The sequence below is a fragment of the Natator depressus genome, chromosome 13, assembly GCF_965152275.1.
Source record: "Natator depressus isolate rNatDep1 chromosome 13, rNatDep2.hap1, whole genome shotgun sequence".
NCBI classification, from domain to species: domain Eukaryota; kingdom Metazoa; phylum Chordata; order Testudines; family Cheloniidae; genus Natator; species Natator depressus.
In genome coordinates, this window is record NC_134246.1 from 24,836,673 (window position 1) to 24,853,188 (window position 16,516).

A 16,516-nucleotide genomic window follows, 5' to 3' on the forward strand; every position below is an offset into this window, starting at 1 on the left:
CTGGCTGGGACCATGACACCAGGGACTAAAAGTCTCAACATCTGAGCAGGATTCGAACCCAGACCTCCACAGGCGACAAACACCTACATTAACATACTGTGCCATGCCCTCCCACATGGGAGAATCTGACTCCTCCCCCTGTAGCACCACTGTCTCCTCTTCTCCCTACAGGCCTCCATCCTCGGCTTGAGCACTGAGGAAGACATAACCAGCCCTCTCCTGCTCTCAGAGGTCCCACAGGCTCCCACGCATCCTGACAGCCAGCACACAAGGGGAAGCCCCATCTGGAGCAGCGTCCACAGTCCTGAGGTCACCGACCTCTTACCTTTGGGGGGCTGCAGTTTGTGCCCCGTCTCCTCAGACCAGCCAGCAGGATGAATGTTGGGGGAGTCAGCGTTCAGCCAGAAATCATGGCATTCAGAGTAGCCGTCAAAGTGCAGACGCATCCGATAACCACACACCTGCAGGGAGGAGGGGAAGGGAACTGAAGGATGAGAGCGCCCCCAGTTGCACTGCCCCGGGTGTGCTCTAACTCCCTTCAAGAAACATGTGCCTAAGAAGTCTGTCTGGCAGCCCACGCACAAGCCCCATCACTTACCTCTTTGATAGCTTGCTGAGAAGGCTGGAGAGCCATATTGACATGCTGGTATCAGGAATCAGGAAATGCATTTGAAGTCTGGGAGATCTGTGCGTTTAACATAGGAACAGGGCAGGCACTGAGCCACTGGCCCCAGTACTTCTACTCTCAGCAACAGCGACAGAAAGATTCCGACTTTACCGCCAGCCTTTCTTGTCGGGGCACAGGGTGAAACGGTGACGCAGTCAGCACTGGTGTGGATCCAGGATCATAAAGATCTCACAGTGGCAAATTCCCCCCTCTCCTTCTCCCAAGCATTTTACAAGAGGTTGTTGCCCTGGCAAAAATATGCCAGCAGCAAGAAATAAACAAAACAGCTGCTTTGTGGAATTTCTCACCTTGAAGAAGGATTGAGTAGACTTCAGCTGCTGGCCCATGAGTGCTGTAGGTCACGGACTGTGCACCTTACACAAATGCAGTACAGATGGAAGGGTCTGGCCTGACAGCCTAGAGACTGAAGGCCTCTGTTTATCCACAGAATGGGTGCAGATCGGACAGTGGAAGAACAAGCTCCTACTCACTGCCCCACCAACGTGGCTCAGACTGTCCAAGAGTGATTAAATCAAGGGACCATAGGGTACTTCCGTCTCCATGGTCTACTCACTCCTGGGTTCCTCTGACGACCGTGCTAATATGGCTGCCAACCGAGATGGTGATTCAGCGACATGGCCACCCATCCTCTACCAACCCGACTGACACCCCCAGCTCACTTGAGCTACACCACCAAACCACCAGTGCATTTCACAACCAGCAGCTTGGCCAGGCGATGGTCTGGGTGACTGCCAGCCAGCTCTGGGTTTGAGCAGATGGCCTGACTGTGTGACCCACGAGAGCACAGCATTTCCTTTCTCTCCTGGAAACCCCGCCCACAACACAGCTGTGAGCACGCATGGGGAAAGGGCAGTGGAGGAGCTGCGAAAGGCAGGCAGGAGCTGTCGGCCTGTAGCTGTGGCTGCACAGGAGGACATGGAATGGCAATGTCATGCTGAAGACCATCAGAGGAGAGAGGTTCTGGAACAGCCTCCCAGTAGGAGGAATGGGGGCAAACCACGCAACTAGTGACAAGTTGGAGCTCGATATGTTTATCGTCAGTATCATATGACCAGGTTCCCTGCAATAGCAGGAGACTGGACATGACGAGCCAGGAGGTCCCTATCAGTCCCATGTCTTACCTCAGCCACAGTCAGGATGAAGTACATCGAAGGGTGCTGGGGATCAATCCCCTCCAGCTTCATCCCCACCTTGAAGCCGTTCTTGTGCTGGGCGACTGACTGGTACTGAAAACAAGAGAGAAACAGACATTCTCCAATCAACCATCACAGCCCATTGGGGGACGGAGTCCTGGGGTTAACCAATGGGGTTTTTTGTTTTTTAAAGCCATTCTCTGTTTTCTGTGGTTTTATTTCTCTCATTGCCAACAGGACAGGAAACACAACAGTACAGTTTGCCATGCATGCTCCCCTGAGCACTCCCTATTGCCCAGCCTGGAGATGAGCCTCCCCTAAGTATAGGGGTGTTTGCAACTGGAGCTATGGGCTCATCTCTTGCCCAGACAAGGGCAGGAGAGAGCGGTTCGTAGAGTGAATTAGACTCACGTTTTCCCAGCCAGCAGGCAGATGGTGAAGGTCGGGGTGGGGCAGAATCAAGGGGAAGGAGGAGAAGGGCATTGCCAGGGCCATCACTCTTTAGGGCATTTGCTGAGCAAACAGACTTCGAGTAGGGGGCAAAGGTCACAAAGGGGAGGGCTAGAGCAAAGCTGGAGAGCGGCAGAGGATTGGGCATTGCTCACAGCTAGGAAAACAGGAACGAGATGGAGAGGGGACAAGAAGAGACAAAAGGAAAGCCAGGAGAAGAGGAGGCATCAGGAAAGAAAATCCCAACTCACGCCCTGGAACAGATTTAAAGGGGCAGCAATGGCTTTCTGCTCCTCCAGGTAGGACGCCCAGGACCAGCCTTCTTTCTTCTCCTCACTGGAACCTGAGCTCGGCAAAAACGCACACACACACCAGTCAGAGACGCGGCTGAAGATCTGGTTAGTTTGCATAGGAACTGACCCTTGAGATGGTCCAGGCAAGGGGAAAGGCAGACCAGCTCCCCCCACCTCACCCCAGAGTGCATCACGCAGGGTCCTTCACCAGCCTCCAACCGCTTTCACCTGCATTCGGAGACGGGGGAAGGTAGAGGTGGGCTTGCCCAGTGAATGACGCACCTTGATGAAAAGGGCTGTATCCTGCTCTCAGTGACCTGCTCCCATCCCCAGTGTCCTCAGGCACCGCCCTCCACGCGTAACACTGGGCCAAAGCCCTGTCTGTCCATCTGTTCAGCTGGAGGGGGGAGATGGAAAGCCATCTCCCATGCAGACCAGACCCAGGCCAGTCTTCTTTCTATCCCTTTACATGGTGCCACTGCCTACAGTGAGGGGCCCAGGGTCAGGCAATAAGTCCCATTCCTTTTAATCCAACCAAAGGTTCAGGAACAGCTATAAAAACAACAAGAGGGAGTCCCCAAAGCAGCCAGAGACAGGCCAGCTCCATTGGCTCAGGGGCTAACCAATTGGCAAGGCTGAGTGTGAGCTGCTGCATTTGTACTGGCATGTGCCTATCTGAGATGTTTATCTGGCTCCGGTCACAATTTTTAACCCATTAAAGACCCCTGGGAGGAAGGCAAGTGCTACTAGACCCATTGCACAGAGGGGGAACCAAGGCACAGAGAAACTAAGTGACTTGCCCAAGGTCATAGGAAGTCTATGGTAAAGCAGAGGTTGAACCCAGGTCTACCTAACCACTGACCCAGCACCCTAAGCCCTGGGCCATCCATCCTCTCTTCACTTGGGGAGCTCTCTGGTGGGAAAGGGACTATAGGAACCCAAATCTTAATGCTATCAGTAGATGCATTCAGAGACTAGACACGGGACTAGACGGGTCTGAACCAATCTGGCAGTTCCTATGGCTAATCATCCATGCAATACAAGGTAACATCTTTTCATCAGGGGGCCTCCGGTGGCATCATGAGCTACAGGAGTGCCCCCCGCCAGCATGTTGTCACCTGGATGGTGAGCAGGTCACTGCAGCTGTCTTTTACCCACCTGTAGCTGCTGCTGCCTGGGAAGCAGTGACTAGAGACTGCTCTGCCACACCCCTTACCGTGCTGGTTCATGCTCCACTCTTCACTCTCCGTGTTGCTAATGGTGGGGTCTCCCCCCGAGTTCTTTCTCTCTTCCTGCTTCTCCTCCTAACCATGAGAGTACAGAGAACTGATGTCAGTCACTCACCAGCCTTGTAATGTCTCAGACCTTCTTTGATTATGACAGTGCTCAAGAATTTTGGGTACCCAAATCCAACAAATGGACAGCCAAAAGGATCTGGCTTGTGAGTAGACCGAAGCAGTTGGAGCGGGATTTGGGAGTGGATTTGAAAGGACCTCACTAAAGATGGATTTATTGTGGGCAGTGCTATCTTATTTTTTCGGCCAGTTGGTGCTTTAGGCCCCAGAACACAGCATCTGGGTCACAGAGGCAGATGCGCTCTGTCTTTTAAGGGTAGTTTCTTGGTGTTTCATGCTCACGAGGCCAGGGTTCTCACGGAGCTCAGGGCTGAGGGTTGAAGTGTTCAGCATCCACAATCGTGGCTCGGTTTTCAAGAGTGCTCCGCACCCAACGTCCACCCAGGCGCAGAGTCCTCTGAAAATCTGGCCCAAGACATCCACAGTACTCGAGGGTCGGTCCCTTTGAATGTCTATTTCTTCCTCTCTCTTTCCGCTCTTTGGAGTTAAGTTGTCAGTTTCTGATTAATACGTGGACGTATAATTGATAGAACACTGACAATTATAAATAAAAAAAGGGGACCACAAACACACACACACAATGGCAGGGCACCCTAGCCTCTCCACTGACAAGTATCTTTGTGTGATCTTGTCCCCTCTGTGCCGTCCCTCTCCCCTACCATTTGCTCTGATTCATACTCCTCCTCCTCCGAAGGGCTCTGGTAATCCTTTCTTTTCCGTTTTTTCACCGGCTTGAGGATTTCGGTGGCATTAGTGCTGCCGGCAGAGTTCTCCACTATGACAGACCTGCAGGGGAGAAGGGATTGTAAGGCCCATCAGCAGAGAAGAGCCACGCTACACATTGGGATGTCAGCAAACTTGGTTTGAAGGGGCCTGGCAGGGAGGGAGGTTGTGTGGCCAACACCAGTCTGAGAAGCAACCAATCCCTCCTCCAGTGCCTATACACACGTACACACAGGCACAAACATATATGCATGCACACACATACATACACGCACGCACACACACACACACACACGGTTCCTCATGATTAAAATGAGCAATCTGCCAAGAACATGTATCTTCATGAGGTCAAAATTAAGAGATAAGCCTGAACCAAAATCCTGCATCCAAGTATCCTCGAACTTTGGGGTGTCTGAAATCCAAATCTGAATCCAGATCCAAATAGACTGATCTTTGTAACGGTGTGGACCAAATGCCTTGATCCAAGTAACCCAGAATGACGGGGCACTGGAGATCCAGATCTACATGTGGTGGCCTGCCCTCATCTGTGAGCTGGGAAATCAGATGAGGGAAAACGTGTCCTGCGGGGACCAAGGTGAGGACGCCTTTCCCTGGGGAAGCTTCTCATAGTGCCAGGCGCAGCCCACTCCTGCACTGAGACCATAAACAATCTGAGTGAAAGCTTGGCCCCACTGAAATCAATAGCAAAACCCGCCCTGACTTCAACAAGCTCAGGGGCATCCTGCGCGTTCACTTATAGAATAACCTGCCCACAGGAACAAGAGAGGGGTCTCCCAGCCCACGGAGAGACACCCCATATCCCCCTCTCTTCTAGAGAACAAAGGCTGGTCTGAGAAAGAGGGTTTGGCTCAGAGCGTTTCTCCCTAAAGGTGCAGGTTCTTCTTCCCCAACCCGAACTGGCGTCTCCTTTACCTTTCCTTGAACTGCCGATGACAGTGTTCGCTGCAGAATCCCCTGCCCTCCCGGGCCCCCTCCGACACATGTCTCCGGCCGCAGGTATCGCAGTGACACATACCCTCTGCTGTCGGCAGCTTGGGCTGCTCGGGCACGTCTGCATCAGGAGAGAGTGAAAGGGAAGTGAACTCCAATGGGAGAGAGCCGCCGGGGAAGGAGAACAGTACAGATCAGAAGACACCTGCCTCCCATGCAGTTCGAGGGTGGGCGTGGCACCACACACATACCCTGGGGAGGCGGAAGCTCTCTTGCAGACCTACCCCGGGGCAGGATTGAGGGAGGCACTTTGGAAGCAGGCCCTGTAGTCAGCAGGTTCCCAGAGCCAGTGTGCAGCTGATTGCTGGGCTGGGCTTGGACAGGATGGACCGTCTCACTCCTTAGCAAGAAGATAACGCGGTACAGAGCGGGAGAAAGCCCCATGGAATCTCTGCCTGAAAATGATGCATTGGTTCCAGCCGGCCACTGGGGTTTTGGGACAGGGCAACAGGTCTGTTGGGCTACTGGCCCTCCAGAAGACACCAACGACAAGCGGATAAAGGAGCCTTCTGGATTTCCCATGAGGGAAAGCCAAACACCCATCTATAGGGGCAGAAGTGGGGATCTTTCTGGAGGGGTTGGGAAGGCAGAGCTCTGGAGCCCACTGTGACTTAGCTCACCCCCACCCTCCCTTTAGGGTCTGAGATGACTTCAGAGGAGAGCCACCAGCAGAAACCCACCCTCCCCATGGCCCAGTGTGACAGAGATATTAACATCACCACTGACACGAATACCACTTCCCCATGCTTAAAGACATCAGAGCCAAAGAGAGCCAGTGTAAGCAAGTGGGACTCCCTCAAAAGCTCCCCAGCCCTGGGCCCACCCACCAAGCCACAGGTAAGAGGAAGTGCTGTCTCTTCCCAGCACTCTCCAAGTCATGGTGCCCAGCAGGGCACCTAGAGCCAAAATCGTGCCAAGCTAGCATCCTTACCCTGAGCAGCAGCTGGATTGTCCCTGCTGGTGGGCGCCACCTCCAACTCCCCATCTCTCTCCGCATGACCCTCCTTTAGAGGCTCCACAGGGGGGATCTTATCCGCACTCACCACTTTCAGCGTCCCATATTCATTTATCCGAAACTGGGTTATTAATGCACACACACAAAAGAGAAGAAAGATAAAAGCGTAATCCACTGGGGAGTGTGCCACTCTTTGGGCCCACCCACAAGGGATGAGAGTCTGGGACAGCCCCAGGTAGGAAGCCTTAGCTCAAGTTGTAGCAGCTTGTGATTTTTAGATGTGAAGGTTCCTAGTTCAATCCCCAGTGTGTCAGCCAAGATGGCGGCCATCACAAAAACATAAGGCATTAAGGACTAATGGACTCAGACATAACATTGGTGACCCATCTCTCCCATGAAGGTCAACCCTTCCCCTGGTGCTGGACATGCCAGGTCAGCCCTACCAGGTGAGAGAGGGGCAAAGAACAGGATGGGGGTAAGGGAGCTGTGGGGTCTCCACCCAGCCCTTTCACTGACCTGCTATTCAACCTCAGGGAAAGCTTTTCACTGCCATGGAGATGGCAGGGTTTGGCCTGGTGGCTGACACAGCAGGGAGGGGCAGAGTGCTGTCCGGAGGCTGGGACGGCCCGGAGGAGGCTGGCTGAGGTAGTGGAGGGGACGGGGTACACCGGTTACTGTAACAGTCTAGTCACCGCAGCTGTGTGTTGTGCGTGGATCACTAGCACTGAGCTACCGAGCGAGCCCCAGTAGGTGCTTAGCATAAACACCAGCCGAACTACCTCTAAAGATAGTCCTGATAGGACGTGCTTAGGCCAACATTTCAGTGGTGGGTGCCATGGTTTGGCTTGCAAAAGCGTACGCGCACTGGCGCCACCGCTGTGCTCTGAAAGGCCACTGGACCATACAGAGCCAGTGACGTCTGCTCCTTCAGCGTGTGCAGTTACCTTTTTGTGGGCACACCTGCAGCATCCTCCATCCAAAGGCTGGCCAGGGATTTAAAGGGTCCCCTCTCATTCTCAGCTAATGAGGAACAGGCTCAGAAGATAAAACCCTAAGGATGAACCTGGAGGGCAGGAGCCCAAGGAGATGCTCTTACTGCCCTCATAGGACAGCAGCTGCATAACCTGCCAGTTCGTAATTCTCCATGGACGCGCCCAGCCAGGGTTAAGGGTGCTAGTGTACCCCACTTACCCTTAAGTTGCTGCCAGGCAGAGTGGCCACCCCATCTTTCCACTCCAGCACCCGCACAGTATTGCAGGTCTGCACCCCGCTGATCTGGGGGATGACGGTCGCCGTGATTGGCTCGTTCCCTGCCCCCCTCTCCAGTCTCTCAGCGCCTGCGCTTCTCTGCGGCTCCCGGGGAAATCGCTGGATCTCTAAAGTGCTGGCGGGGAGGTTGATGGTGGTGGCGTTTGCTGGAGAAGGGTGAAAAGGTAAAGAGGGACAAACACTTGATATACATGCAGCAGGCGCGGGGCGAGGCAGCAGCCAAATACACCACAAGGGGGTGAGGGATGCCAGGCACACGGTCTGAGCTCACTCTGTTCGCACTCCCGACTCTTAGGTTTGTGCCAGGGGTTTCCTTGAAAGGTGTCAATCCGCTGGGTCTGACCTGCCTTACAGCAACAGCTACTCGTTCTGTGTCCTGCAGAATCAAGCCCCAATTCTGAGCTCAACCCATCTCAACGGGGGGAAGGGAGCTGCATGCCACCTCTGCAGCCCCCCATTGGATTCTGGAGGGACACAGGGCAGGAGCTGCAATGGGAGAAGAGCAGAGAGGAGGACTGAGGGCCAGGTGAAAGAAGGGAAGTGGGGGGCTGAGCACTGAACTGTTCATTGGGTTCCAGTTAGGAATAACTACAGGAATAACAGGGCCTGATTCTCCTTTACACTCACGCCCACTCTGGACCTTAATGCGGGTGCCAGTTACAGCTACACCTGTAAGGCCAGCACAGTGTAAAGGGCCCCAGTGCAAATGAGAATCAGGCCCAGGACATTTTAAACTTCATCTACACCAGTTAGAACCAGCTGGATGAGCACTGGGCCTCTGTCCCTTCCAGCCCTCTGAGTCTGCTCAGCACCCCCATAAGGGCCAAGCTGCAGCTGCGCTCCCGGAAAGGTGTCTGACTCCCTGGGCTAGGGAGCACACTGGGCACAGGCCTGCGCCTGAACTGCTGCAGAGCCGCAATGGTTGGGAACAGCAAATTACATCCCAAGCTAATGAAAAAACAGCAGCTGCTCCTCACAGACAAAGGTGTGGTCACAGCAACCCAGGTTTTGTTTCCTTCATGGCAGGACTGCTGCAATGGAAGCCACCCAGATTCCCTGATCTGCCCCAGCTGCTCTGCATTGCTCGGATGGTGGAAAGCGACCGTATTCAGGCTGGAGGCGGCCAGTGGAGAATCTCTCCTGCGCAGGGTAACGCGTGCAGGTGTAAAGCTGGCAGAAGTGGTGCAGCCACCTCCAGCAAAAGGGGATGGAGGTAGCGTGCTGCGGGCCATAGAATCATAGAAATGTAGGACTGAAGGACCTGGAAAGGTCATCTAGTCCAGGCCCCTGCACTGAGGCAGAACTAAGTATTATCTAGACCATCCCTGACAGGTGCTTGTCTAACCTGCTCTTAAAACCCTCCAATGACAACGATTCCACAATCTCCCTAGGCAATTTGTTCTACTGCTTAACTACCCGGACAGTCAGGAAGTTTTCCCATGTCTAACCTAAATCTCCTTTCCTGCAATTTAAGCCCATTATTTCTTGTGCTGTCCTCAGTGGATAAAGAGCACAATTTATCACCCTTTTCTTTAGAACAACTTTTTACATACTTGAAGACTGTTATCATGTCTCCCCTCAGTCTTCCTTCCTCCAGAATAAAGAAACCCCATTTTTTCATGGGAGGTCATGTTTTCTAGACCTTTAATCATTTTTGTTGCTCTCCTATAGGCTTTTTTTTCAATTTGTCTACCTTTTTCCTTAAGTGTGTCATCCAGAACTGGACACCAGTGCTGAGTAGAGTGGAAAAATTACTTCTAGTATCTTACTTCCAACACTCTTGATAATACATCCCAGAATAATGTTTGCTTTCTTTGCAACAGTGTTACACTGTTGACTCATATTTAGCTTTTTTTTTCTTACATCATTTTGTAATAAGTGCAACTGATTGTTCTTTCCTATGTGGAGTACTTTGCATTTGTCCTTATTGAATTTCATCGTATTTATTTCAGACCATTTCTCCAGTTTGTCAAGATCATTTTGAATTCTAATTCTGTCTTTCAAAGTGCCTGCAGCTTGGTATGATCCACACACTTTATAAGTGTACTCCCAATGCCATTATCCAAATAACTTATGAAGATATTGAACAGAACTGGACCCAGAACAGATCCTGGAGGGACCTCACTCAATATGGACTGTGAACCATTGATATCTACTCTCCGAGTATGGTTTTCCAACCAGTTGTGGACCCACCTTATAGCAGGTTTGTCTAGGCCAGGGGTGGGCAAACTTTTTGGCCCGAGGGCCACATTGGGGTGTGAAACTGTATGGAGGGCCGGGTAGAGAAGGCTGTGCCCCCGAAACAGCCTGGCCCCCACCCCCTATCCACCCCCTCCCACTTTCCACCCCCCGACTGCCCCCCTCAGAACCCCCGACCCATCCAACTCTCCCTGCTCCTTGTCCCCTGACCGCCCCCTCCCAGGACCCCCCACCCCAAACCACCCCCCCCCGGGATCCCACCCCCTATCCAACCCACCATGCTCCCTGTCCCCTGACTGCCCCGACCCCTATCCACACCCCCGCCCCCTGACAGCCCCCCCGGGACTCCCATGCCTATCCAATCCCCCCTGCTCCCTGTCCCCTGAGTGCCCCCCAGCCCCTATCCACCCCCCTGCCCCCCGACAGGCCCCCCGGGACTCTCATGCCCTATCCAATCCCTCTGTTCCCTGACCGCCCCGTCCCAGAACCTCCGCCTCATCCAACCGCTCCCTGTCCCTGACTGCCCCCCGGGACCTCCTACCCAACCCCCTCACTGCCACGCACGCGCGCACGCCACCACCACACCATGCCGCTCAGAGCGGCAGGAGCTCGCAGCCCTGCTGCCCGCACGGCCGCGTGCCTGCGGGGGGACAGCAGGGGAGGGGCTGGGGGCTGGCCTCCCCAGCCAGGAGCTCAAGGGCCAGGCAAGAGGGTCCCTCGGGCCGGATGTGGCCCGCAGGCCGCAGTTTGCCCACCTCTGGTCTAGGCTATGTTTCCCTAGTCTGTTTATGAGAAGATCATGTGAGAGACAGTATCAAAAGCCTTACTAAAGACAAGATATATCACATCTACAGCTTCTCCTCTATCCACAAGGCTTGTTACCCTGTCAAAGAAGAATGTTATGTTGGTTTGTCATGATTTGTTCTTGACAAATCCATGTTGACTGTTAGTTGTTATCACCTTACTATCTTCCAGGTACTTACAAATTGATTGTTTGATTCTTTGCCATTATCTTACTGGGTATTGAAGTTAAGCTGACTGGTTTATAATTCCTTGGGTTGTCCTTATTCCTCTCTTTACAGATAGGAATATATTTGCCCTTTTTCCAGTCCTCTAGGATCTCTCCCATCCTCCACGAGTTCTCAAAGATAACTGCGAATGGCTCAGAGATCTCTTCAGCCAGTTCCTTAAGCATTCCAGGATGTATTTTGTCAGGCCCTGCCGACTTGAAGACATCTAACTTGTCCAAGTAATTCTTAACTTGCTCTTTCCCTATTTTAACGCCAGATCCTACCCCGATGTTCATCGTGCGATCATAGCTAACCGTTTTGGTGAAAAACAATCAAAAAAGGCATCGAACGCTTTGGCCATTGCGGTATTTTCTGTCATCGCCTTTCCCTCCCTCATTGAGTAATGGGCCTACTGCATCCTTCGTCTTCCTCTTATTTCTCAGATGTTTGTAAAATATATTTGTATGGTAGAGCAGAGCTCTCCTGCGTCTCTCCTTCACCGGGGTGAGTTAGAGCAAGCCTTCAGCTGCTCTAATGTCCACCAGGGCTTCCAGGCAGCTCTTCCCTGCCCCTCCATTTTGTGCAGGCAAAGCTTGGGCTGCAAATTCAGCCCAGCAACTGAAGTTGGCCCCGAATGCAATGGCCCAGCTGCTCAGTCAAAGTCTGTGAGAACGCCCCACTGCTCTGCACCCCGTCCTGGCTCCCTGGTCCTCACCTTCAAACCCCTCCACAGGCTCCATGCCAGCTTCCTAGTGGAAACCCTCGCCAGGACTTTCTGCTCCACTCCAAACTACTGCAAATCAGGCATCGGGCTACTACCTACGCCCAGGATGTACATTGACAAGGATGAGCCGAGCAGCCAATCGTACTGACTGGCTGGTGGGTGTTAGCAGCACGTGGGAACCATGCTGGATCATCCCCCTCCAGGTGCTAGTTAACATCCACTTTACCCCTGGGAACTGTGCTGGGAACCACTTTGATGCAGGAGTCCTGGGAGAACCACCAGCTCTCCAACGGCCAGGAACATCTCCAAGGAGGCACAAGTCACCCCGTTGGCCAGGAGACAGAGAAAACCTAAGGAAGCACCTCAAAACCCTTCCTAGCAGGGATCACGCTCAGAGCTTATGCTGCACAACTGGGTACAGGAAGGAGGGAGATGTGGGGGAGGAAGTGAAAGAAAGATGGGATGGGAGTGAGAGTTAAAGGGGAGGGAGAGAGTGTGCGAACGGGCTGTGGGGAAGGATATGGCCTAGATAACTGGGCTGTAGAGTTATGTGCACCCATATCCAAGGGCTCTGATCCCCCCGGGGTAGCCCTGACAGTGAACCCCAGGTGCTGTTACCCTGCCAGCACCCTAAGATGAGGGGACAGGCATGCCCTCAGCTTCCCTGGCTTGCGGTGTATCCATTGGATGGATCAACACAAGATCTTAAACAAGACTAACACTTACAGTACAAGCATGCCCAGAACGCCATCCCAGCCCCAAGCCCTGCTGCATGTCCCATGGGGGAGAATCTGCTATGCAAATATTTCCTACAGTTTACAAGCCTATTATTGTAAGTTGCCTTCCCCTTCCATGGCTGGTCTACATAGAATTTAACAGCCTACTGCTGCTGTCTAATGGAGGTGCTCTCGAGGCTCAAGTGGTAAGAGATCCATCCCAGAGGAGCAGGAGGTGGTGACTCCATGAATGGAGGAAACATCCCAAGCTATTTGGAGAAAGGAAGGATAGTTCCATAGTTACGGCACTAGTCTAGGTCTTGGGAGACCTGAGTTCAAGTCCCAACTCCGCCACAGACTTCCTGAGTGGCTTTGGGCACGTCACTTAGTCTCTCTGTGCCACAGCTGCCTTTCTGTGAAATGGGGGATAATGGCACTGCCCTGCCTCACAGGAGCGTTGTGAGGATGAACACATTCAAGATCGTGAGGCACTCCAATACTGTGGTGATGGAGGCTGTCTAAAGTACCACTGATAAATACTCAACTGCCGGCGCCTGGAACACATACCTGGGATGATGAAGGCAGTTGCAGGCAGGTGTGCGTTCTGCACTGTGTTCTCGTTGGTGACAAGATGGACGCTGACCTCCCCGGCGGCATTCCCTTTGGTGCTTCTCATGACCTCCATTTCCGCTCTGCCATCCATCACCCCCTCTGGGCAGGTGTCATAAACCTGGAATCCAACCAGCAGGCGTGGAGGCCAGTTAGAGCCTGGGTGGTACGACCTCAAGGAGTTGGAACACGAGTCCCAGCAGGAGTCAGTCGGACAAACAGCGTGAGAACACTAACTATGGGTGGCTCGTAGCACCACCAGTCCCACTCTCCCCCAGCAGGCGCTCACACGATAGACAACAGCATGAAAGTCATGGCTTTCCCTCAACCATTGCTCAGTACATGGTACCCAAGGCCCTGCTGTCAGACCAGGAGAGGACACGGCTTTTCCTGGCATTAGGGACAATTCTTTTTAAACAGCTTGATTCTTTTAATTGAATGGTTAGGAAGACTGAGCTTTGCTACGGTGCTGGATTTAAACTGGGCTCTACATAGGGTCCCTCGTCCTGGGCTACATTTCCTCTAAGCTGCATGGATGCGTAGCAGGCTATCAAGGGCCGCGCAGACGGGGAGAGGTGCCTCTGCCCCAGCCCCAGAGCTGCCGCGGCCGGGGAGAGGCATCTCTCCCCTAGGCCTGGGCCTGGGCCTGGCCCTGGCCCTGGCCCCGGCCCCGGCCCTGGGCTGCTGCAGTGAGAGAGGGCTGGGGGGAGTCCTCTCTCCCCACTGTAGCCCTGGGACAGCCAGCACCCCAAACCCCTCATCCCCGGCCCCACCCCAGAGCCCACACCCCCAGCCGGAGCCTAACCCTCTGCCCCAACCCTGAGCCCCGCCCCCACACTCCGAACCCCTCGACCCCACCCCTGCCACACATCACCTCCATATTGGTGCACCTAACAAAATTCATTCCGTACATGGATGTAAAAAATTAGAGGGAACATTGGTCCTGGGAGAGAGGCCTGTATGTCAGTGACACTATCAAGTTTCTGACTGGTCCAGCAAGATCAGACTTATTTAGTTTAAGAATTTCAGAGAGGATGACAGATAGGGAGGGTGATATTAGCCAAAGGCTGCATGCCAGTCAGATCTCATCTACAAAATGGAGATAATAATAGGCCAGGAGTACGGGGAGGGTAAACTAATTAGTGTAATTAAAGAATGTTCCTATTCAAATGAAAGTTGCAATGGAAATGCGAAGATAAAATAATAAAGAGCAGGAACAGTGGAAGGGAACAGAGATCTGCAACAGGTCATAATCTAGAAAGCACGGATTCCGCAGAGCAGAAGTGTGTGTGAAACAGATAAGGGTCAGTGGCAACATTTTATCAACATGACGCTCTGTTAACTAAGGCCTTGTCTACCTTACAAACGGTTTGCCAGTATAGCTATACTGGTGTAGCAATACCAGCAAACAAAAAACCTAGTGTCGATAAAGCTTGTACCAGCAAGAGAATTATTTTGCTTGTATAGCTTAAACCAGTTCCCTGAATGGGTTAGGTAACACAGCATCAACACTGGCACTGTACCGGTAAAACATATGGCATACGTCATTCGGGGAGGTGGTTTTCAGCCACCGAGAGGAAGGGTTTTATTGACAGGACTCAAAACTGAGTGTGGACACATGCAGAGATATGCTAGAATAAGGCATGTTTACTGGTAAATCTTTCTAGCACAGAGCAGACCTGAAAAAGCTAGTCCAGCAAAAGGATTTTTCTGCCAGTATAACCATGTCTATCTACCAAGGGAGTATCCTGGCATGGCTATATAAATTAGGGGGTGATTTTTTCCAACACCGCCATGCCAGAGAAATTTGCTAGTATAGACCTGGCCTAGAATGGAAAAGATAGCCACTGTCAGGGCATCCAATGGATAACGATGACCTGGAAATTGTGCTGATGTTAGGGAACATCAATTCAGGGACGGAGCACCTGAGAAAGCGAAGACAGGACAAGGCTACACTTGGTTATGGGGGGTTGCTTCATATTCCCTTAGAAGGCTCGTCAGGTCACAGCTGTTCAGAGCTGGACTCAGGAGGACATTTGCACTACATAACAATTACAACTTCATTGAACCTACCACATCGTGAACATCTTCCTCTTTGCCAGTAGGAGGATGCTCTTTATAGTAACAAACTGTATACACAGACATAAATAGATATATTTATCTTATTACACGGAACTCTCACACCGACTTTCTTCCTATAGTGGATTTGAACAATCTCAGTTAACAATATAGTCTTGCCACTCTGAGCCAACTTTACTATAGGAGCTCTGGGTTCAGATCCCGGCACTTACACCATGTTACATCTAAAAAATATGCTATAGAGCTCAAACAGAAGGTGGGGGCTTAATGTAAAAACAATTCAGTGAGGCTCTCTGGACTATGCCATGCAGGAAGTCAGGCCAGATTATCACAACTGTACCTTCCAGCCTTTAAAAAAAAGAAAAAAAAATCGATGAAGAGCTGGATTCTGGAACCTATTTGCAGAGTATAACAACAACTTCACTAACATAAAAGCTTCTGAACAATAGTGCATAGTCTTGTGTGCCAGCAGGTGGTTTTTGTATGTTAACTAGCTGTGTATCTTTTATATGCAACAGCAACGCACCTGGTTCTTTGCAGAACAAGTGGCGCTTGCAGCAAGGCAATTCAGCCAGGTGTTGGCAAATTAGCGCCACTGCAGGGCTTGGGATTTTATTTTATCTCATTTCCCAAGGTTTGAAGATGTATTTGTGATAGTTGCAAGAAGAATGTAAAAGATAAGACTGGACGGTGCACTCTTTTATCCCTTTAAACTGAAGATTTGCTCTAGGAGTGAGGAAGGAGAATATCCAGCTACAAGGATGCAGCTCAGTTCCTGGATCAAAACATACAGTCCCCACCCAATGGAAGATAAAGACTGTAAAGATGCTCCTGGGGGAAATATTTAATGGACACTATCAAGCACCAGGGGCCAGATTTTACAAAAACTCCTAAGTGAGGTAGGCACCCAACTCCCATTGAATGTCAATGGGAGTTAGGCACCTACCTGCTTAGGTGCTTTTGTAAACCCCACTAGGCACCTATCTGCGTCATCAGGCAACTTTGTGAATCTGTCCCCAGATCAGCTACTTAGGTTTTGTGAATGAAATGGGTTTTACAAAACCTAATCCAGGTCCACTATTTTTAATGGCTGTGAAAGGTATGAGGTTTCTTTATTACTATTATTGAAACAATTGCCCAGAAGGAGAGTCACGTCACCAAACCACAACAACATCTTATGCTAGTGCAGGAGAAGTCCAAGAGAAAAGGACTACAAACAGAAAGCAAAATAGACCAGTCTAGTTTCAGTATCCAAGCTGAGAGATACGCAGGCTGGAGGAGTGCAACTCATCTCACCCTGGT

The 16,516-nt window shown here is 51.8% G+C and overlaps 1 protein-coding gene across 2 annotated transcripts in view; it reads right to left on the minus strand.

Annotated features, from left to right (window-relative positions):
• L3MBTL1 (L3MBTL histone methyl-lysine binding protein 1) overlaps window positions 1–16,516 on the minus strand; it is a 58,076-nt gene that overhangs the window by 31,986 nt on the left and 9,574 nt on the right. For both annotated transcript variants that reach the window (XM_074970242.1, XM_074970241.1), the window contains exons 2-10: window positions 13,094–13,256; window positions 7,800–8,023; window positions 6,585–6,729; window positions 5,576–5,714; window positions 4,579–4,705; window positions 3,781–3,868; window positions 2,523–2,614; window positions 1,810–1,914; window positions 326–461 (exon numbers count right to left, since the gene is read on the minus strand). In XM_074970242.1, the coding sequence (XP_074826343.1) occupies window positions 326–461; window positions 1,810–1,914; window positions 2,523–2,614; window positions 3,781–3,868; window positions 4,579–4,705; window positions 5,576–5,714; window positions 6,585–6,729; window positions 7,800–8,023; window positions 13,094–13,229 (1,192 nt within the window). In that variant the 5' untranslated portion in view covers window positions 13,230–13,256. The remainder of the gene's footprint in view (window positions 1–325; window positions 462–1,809; window positions 1,915–2,522; window positions 2,615–3,780; window positions 3,869–4,578; window positions 4,706–5,575; window positions 5,715–6,584; window positions 6,730–7,799; window positions 8,024–13,093; window positions 13,257–16,516) is intronic.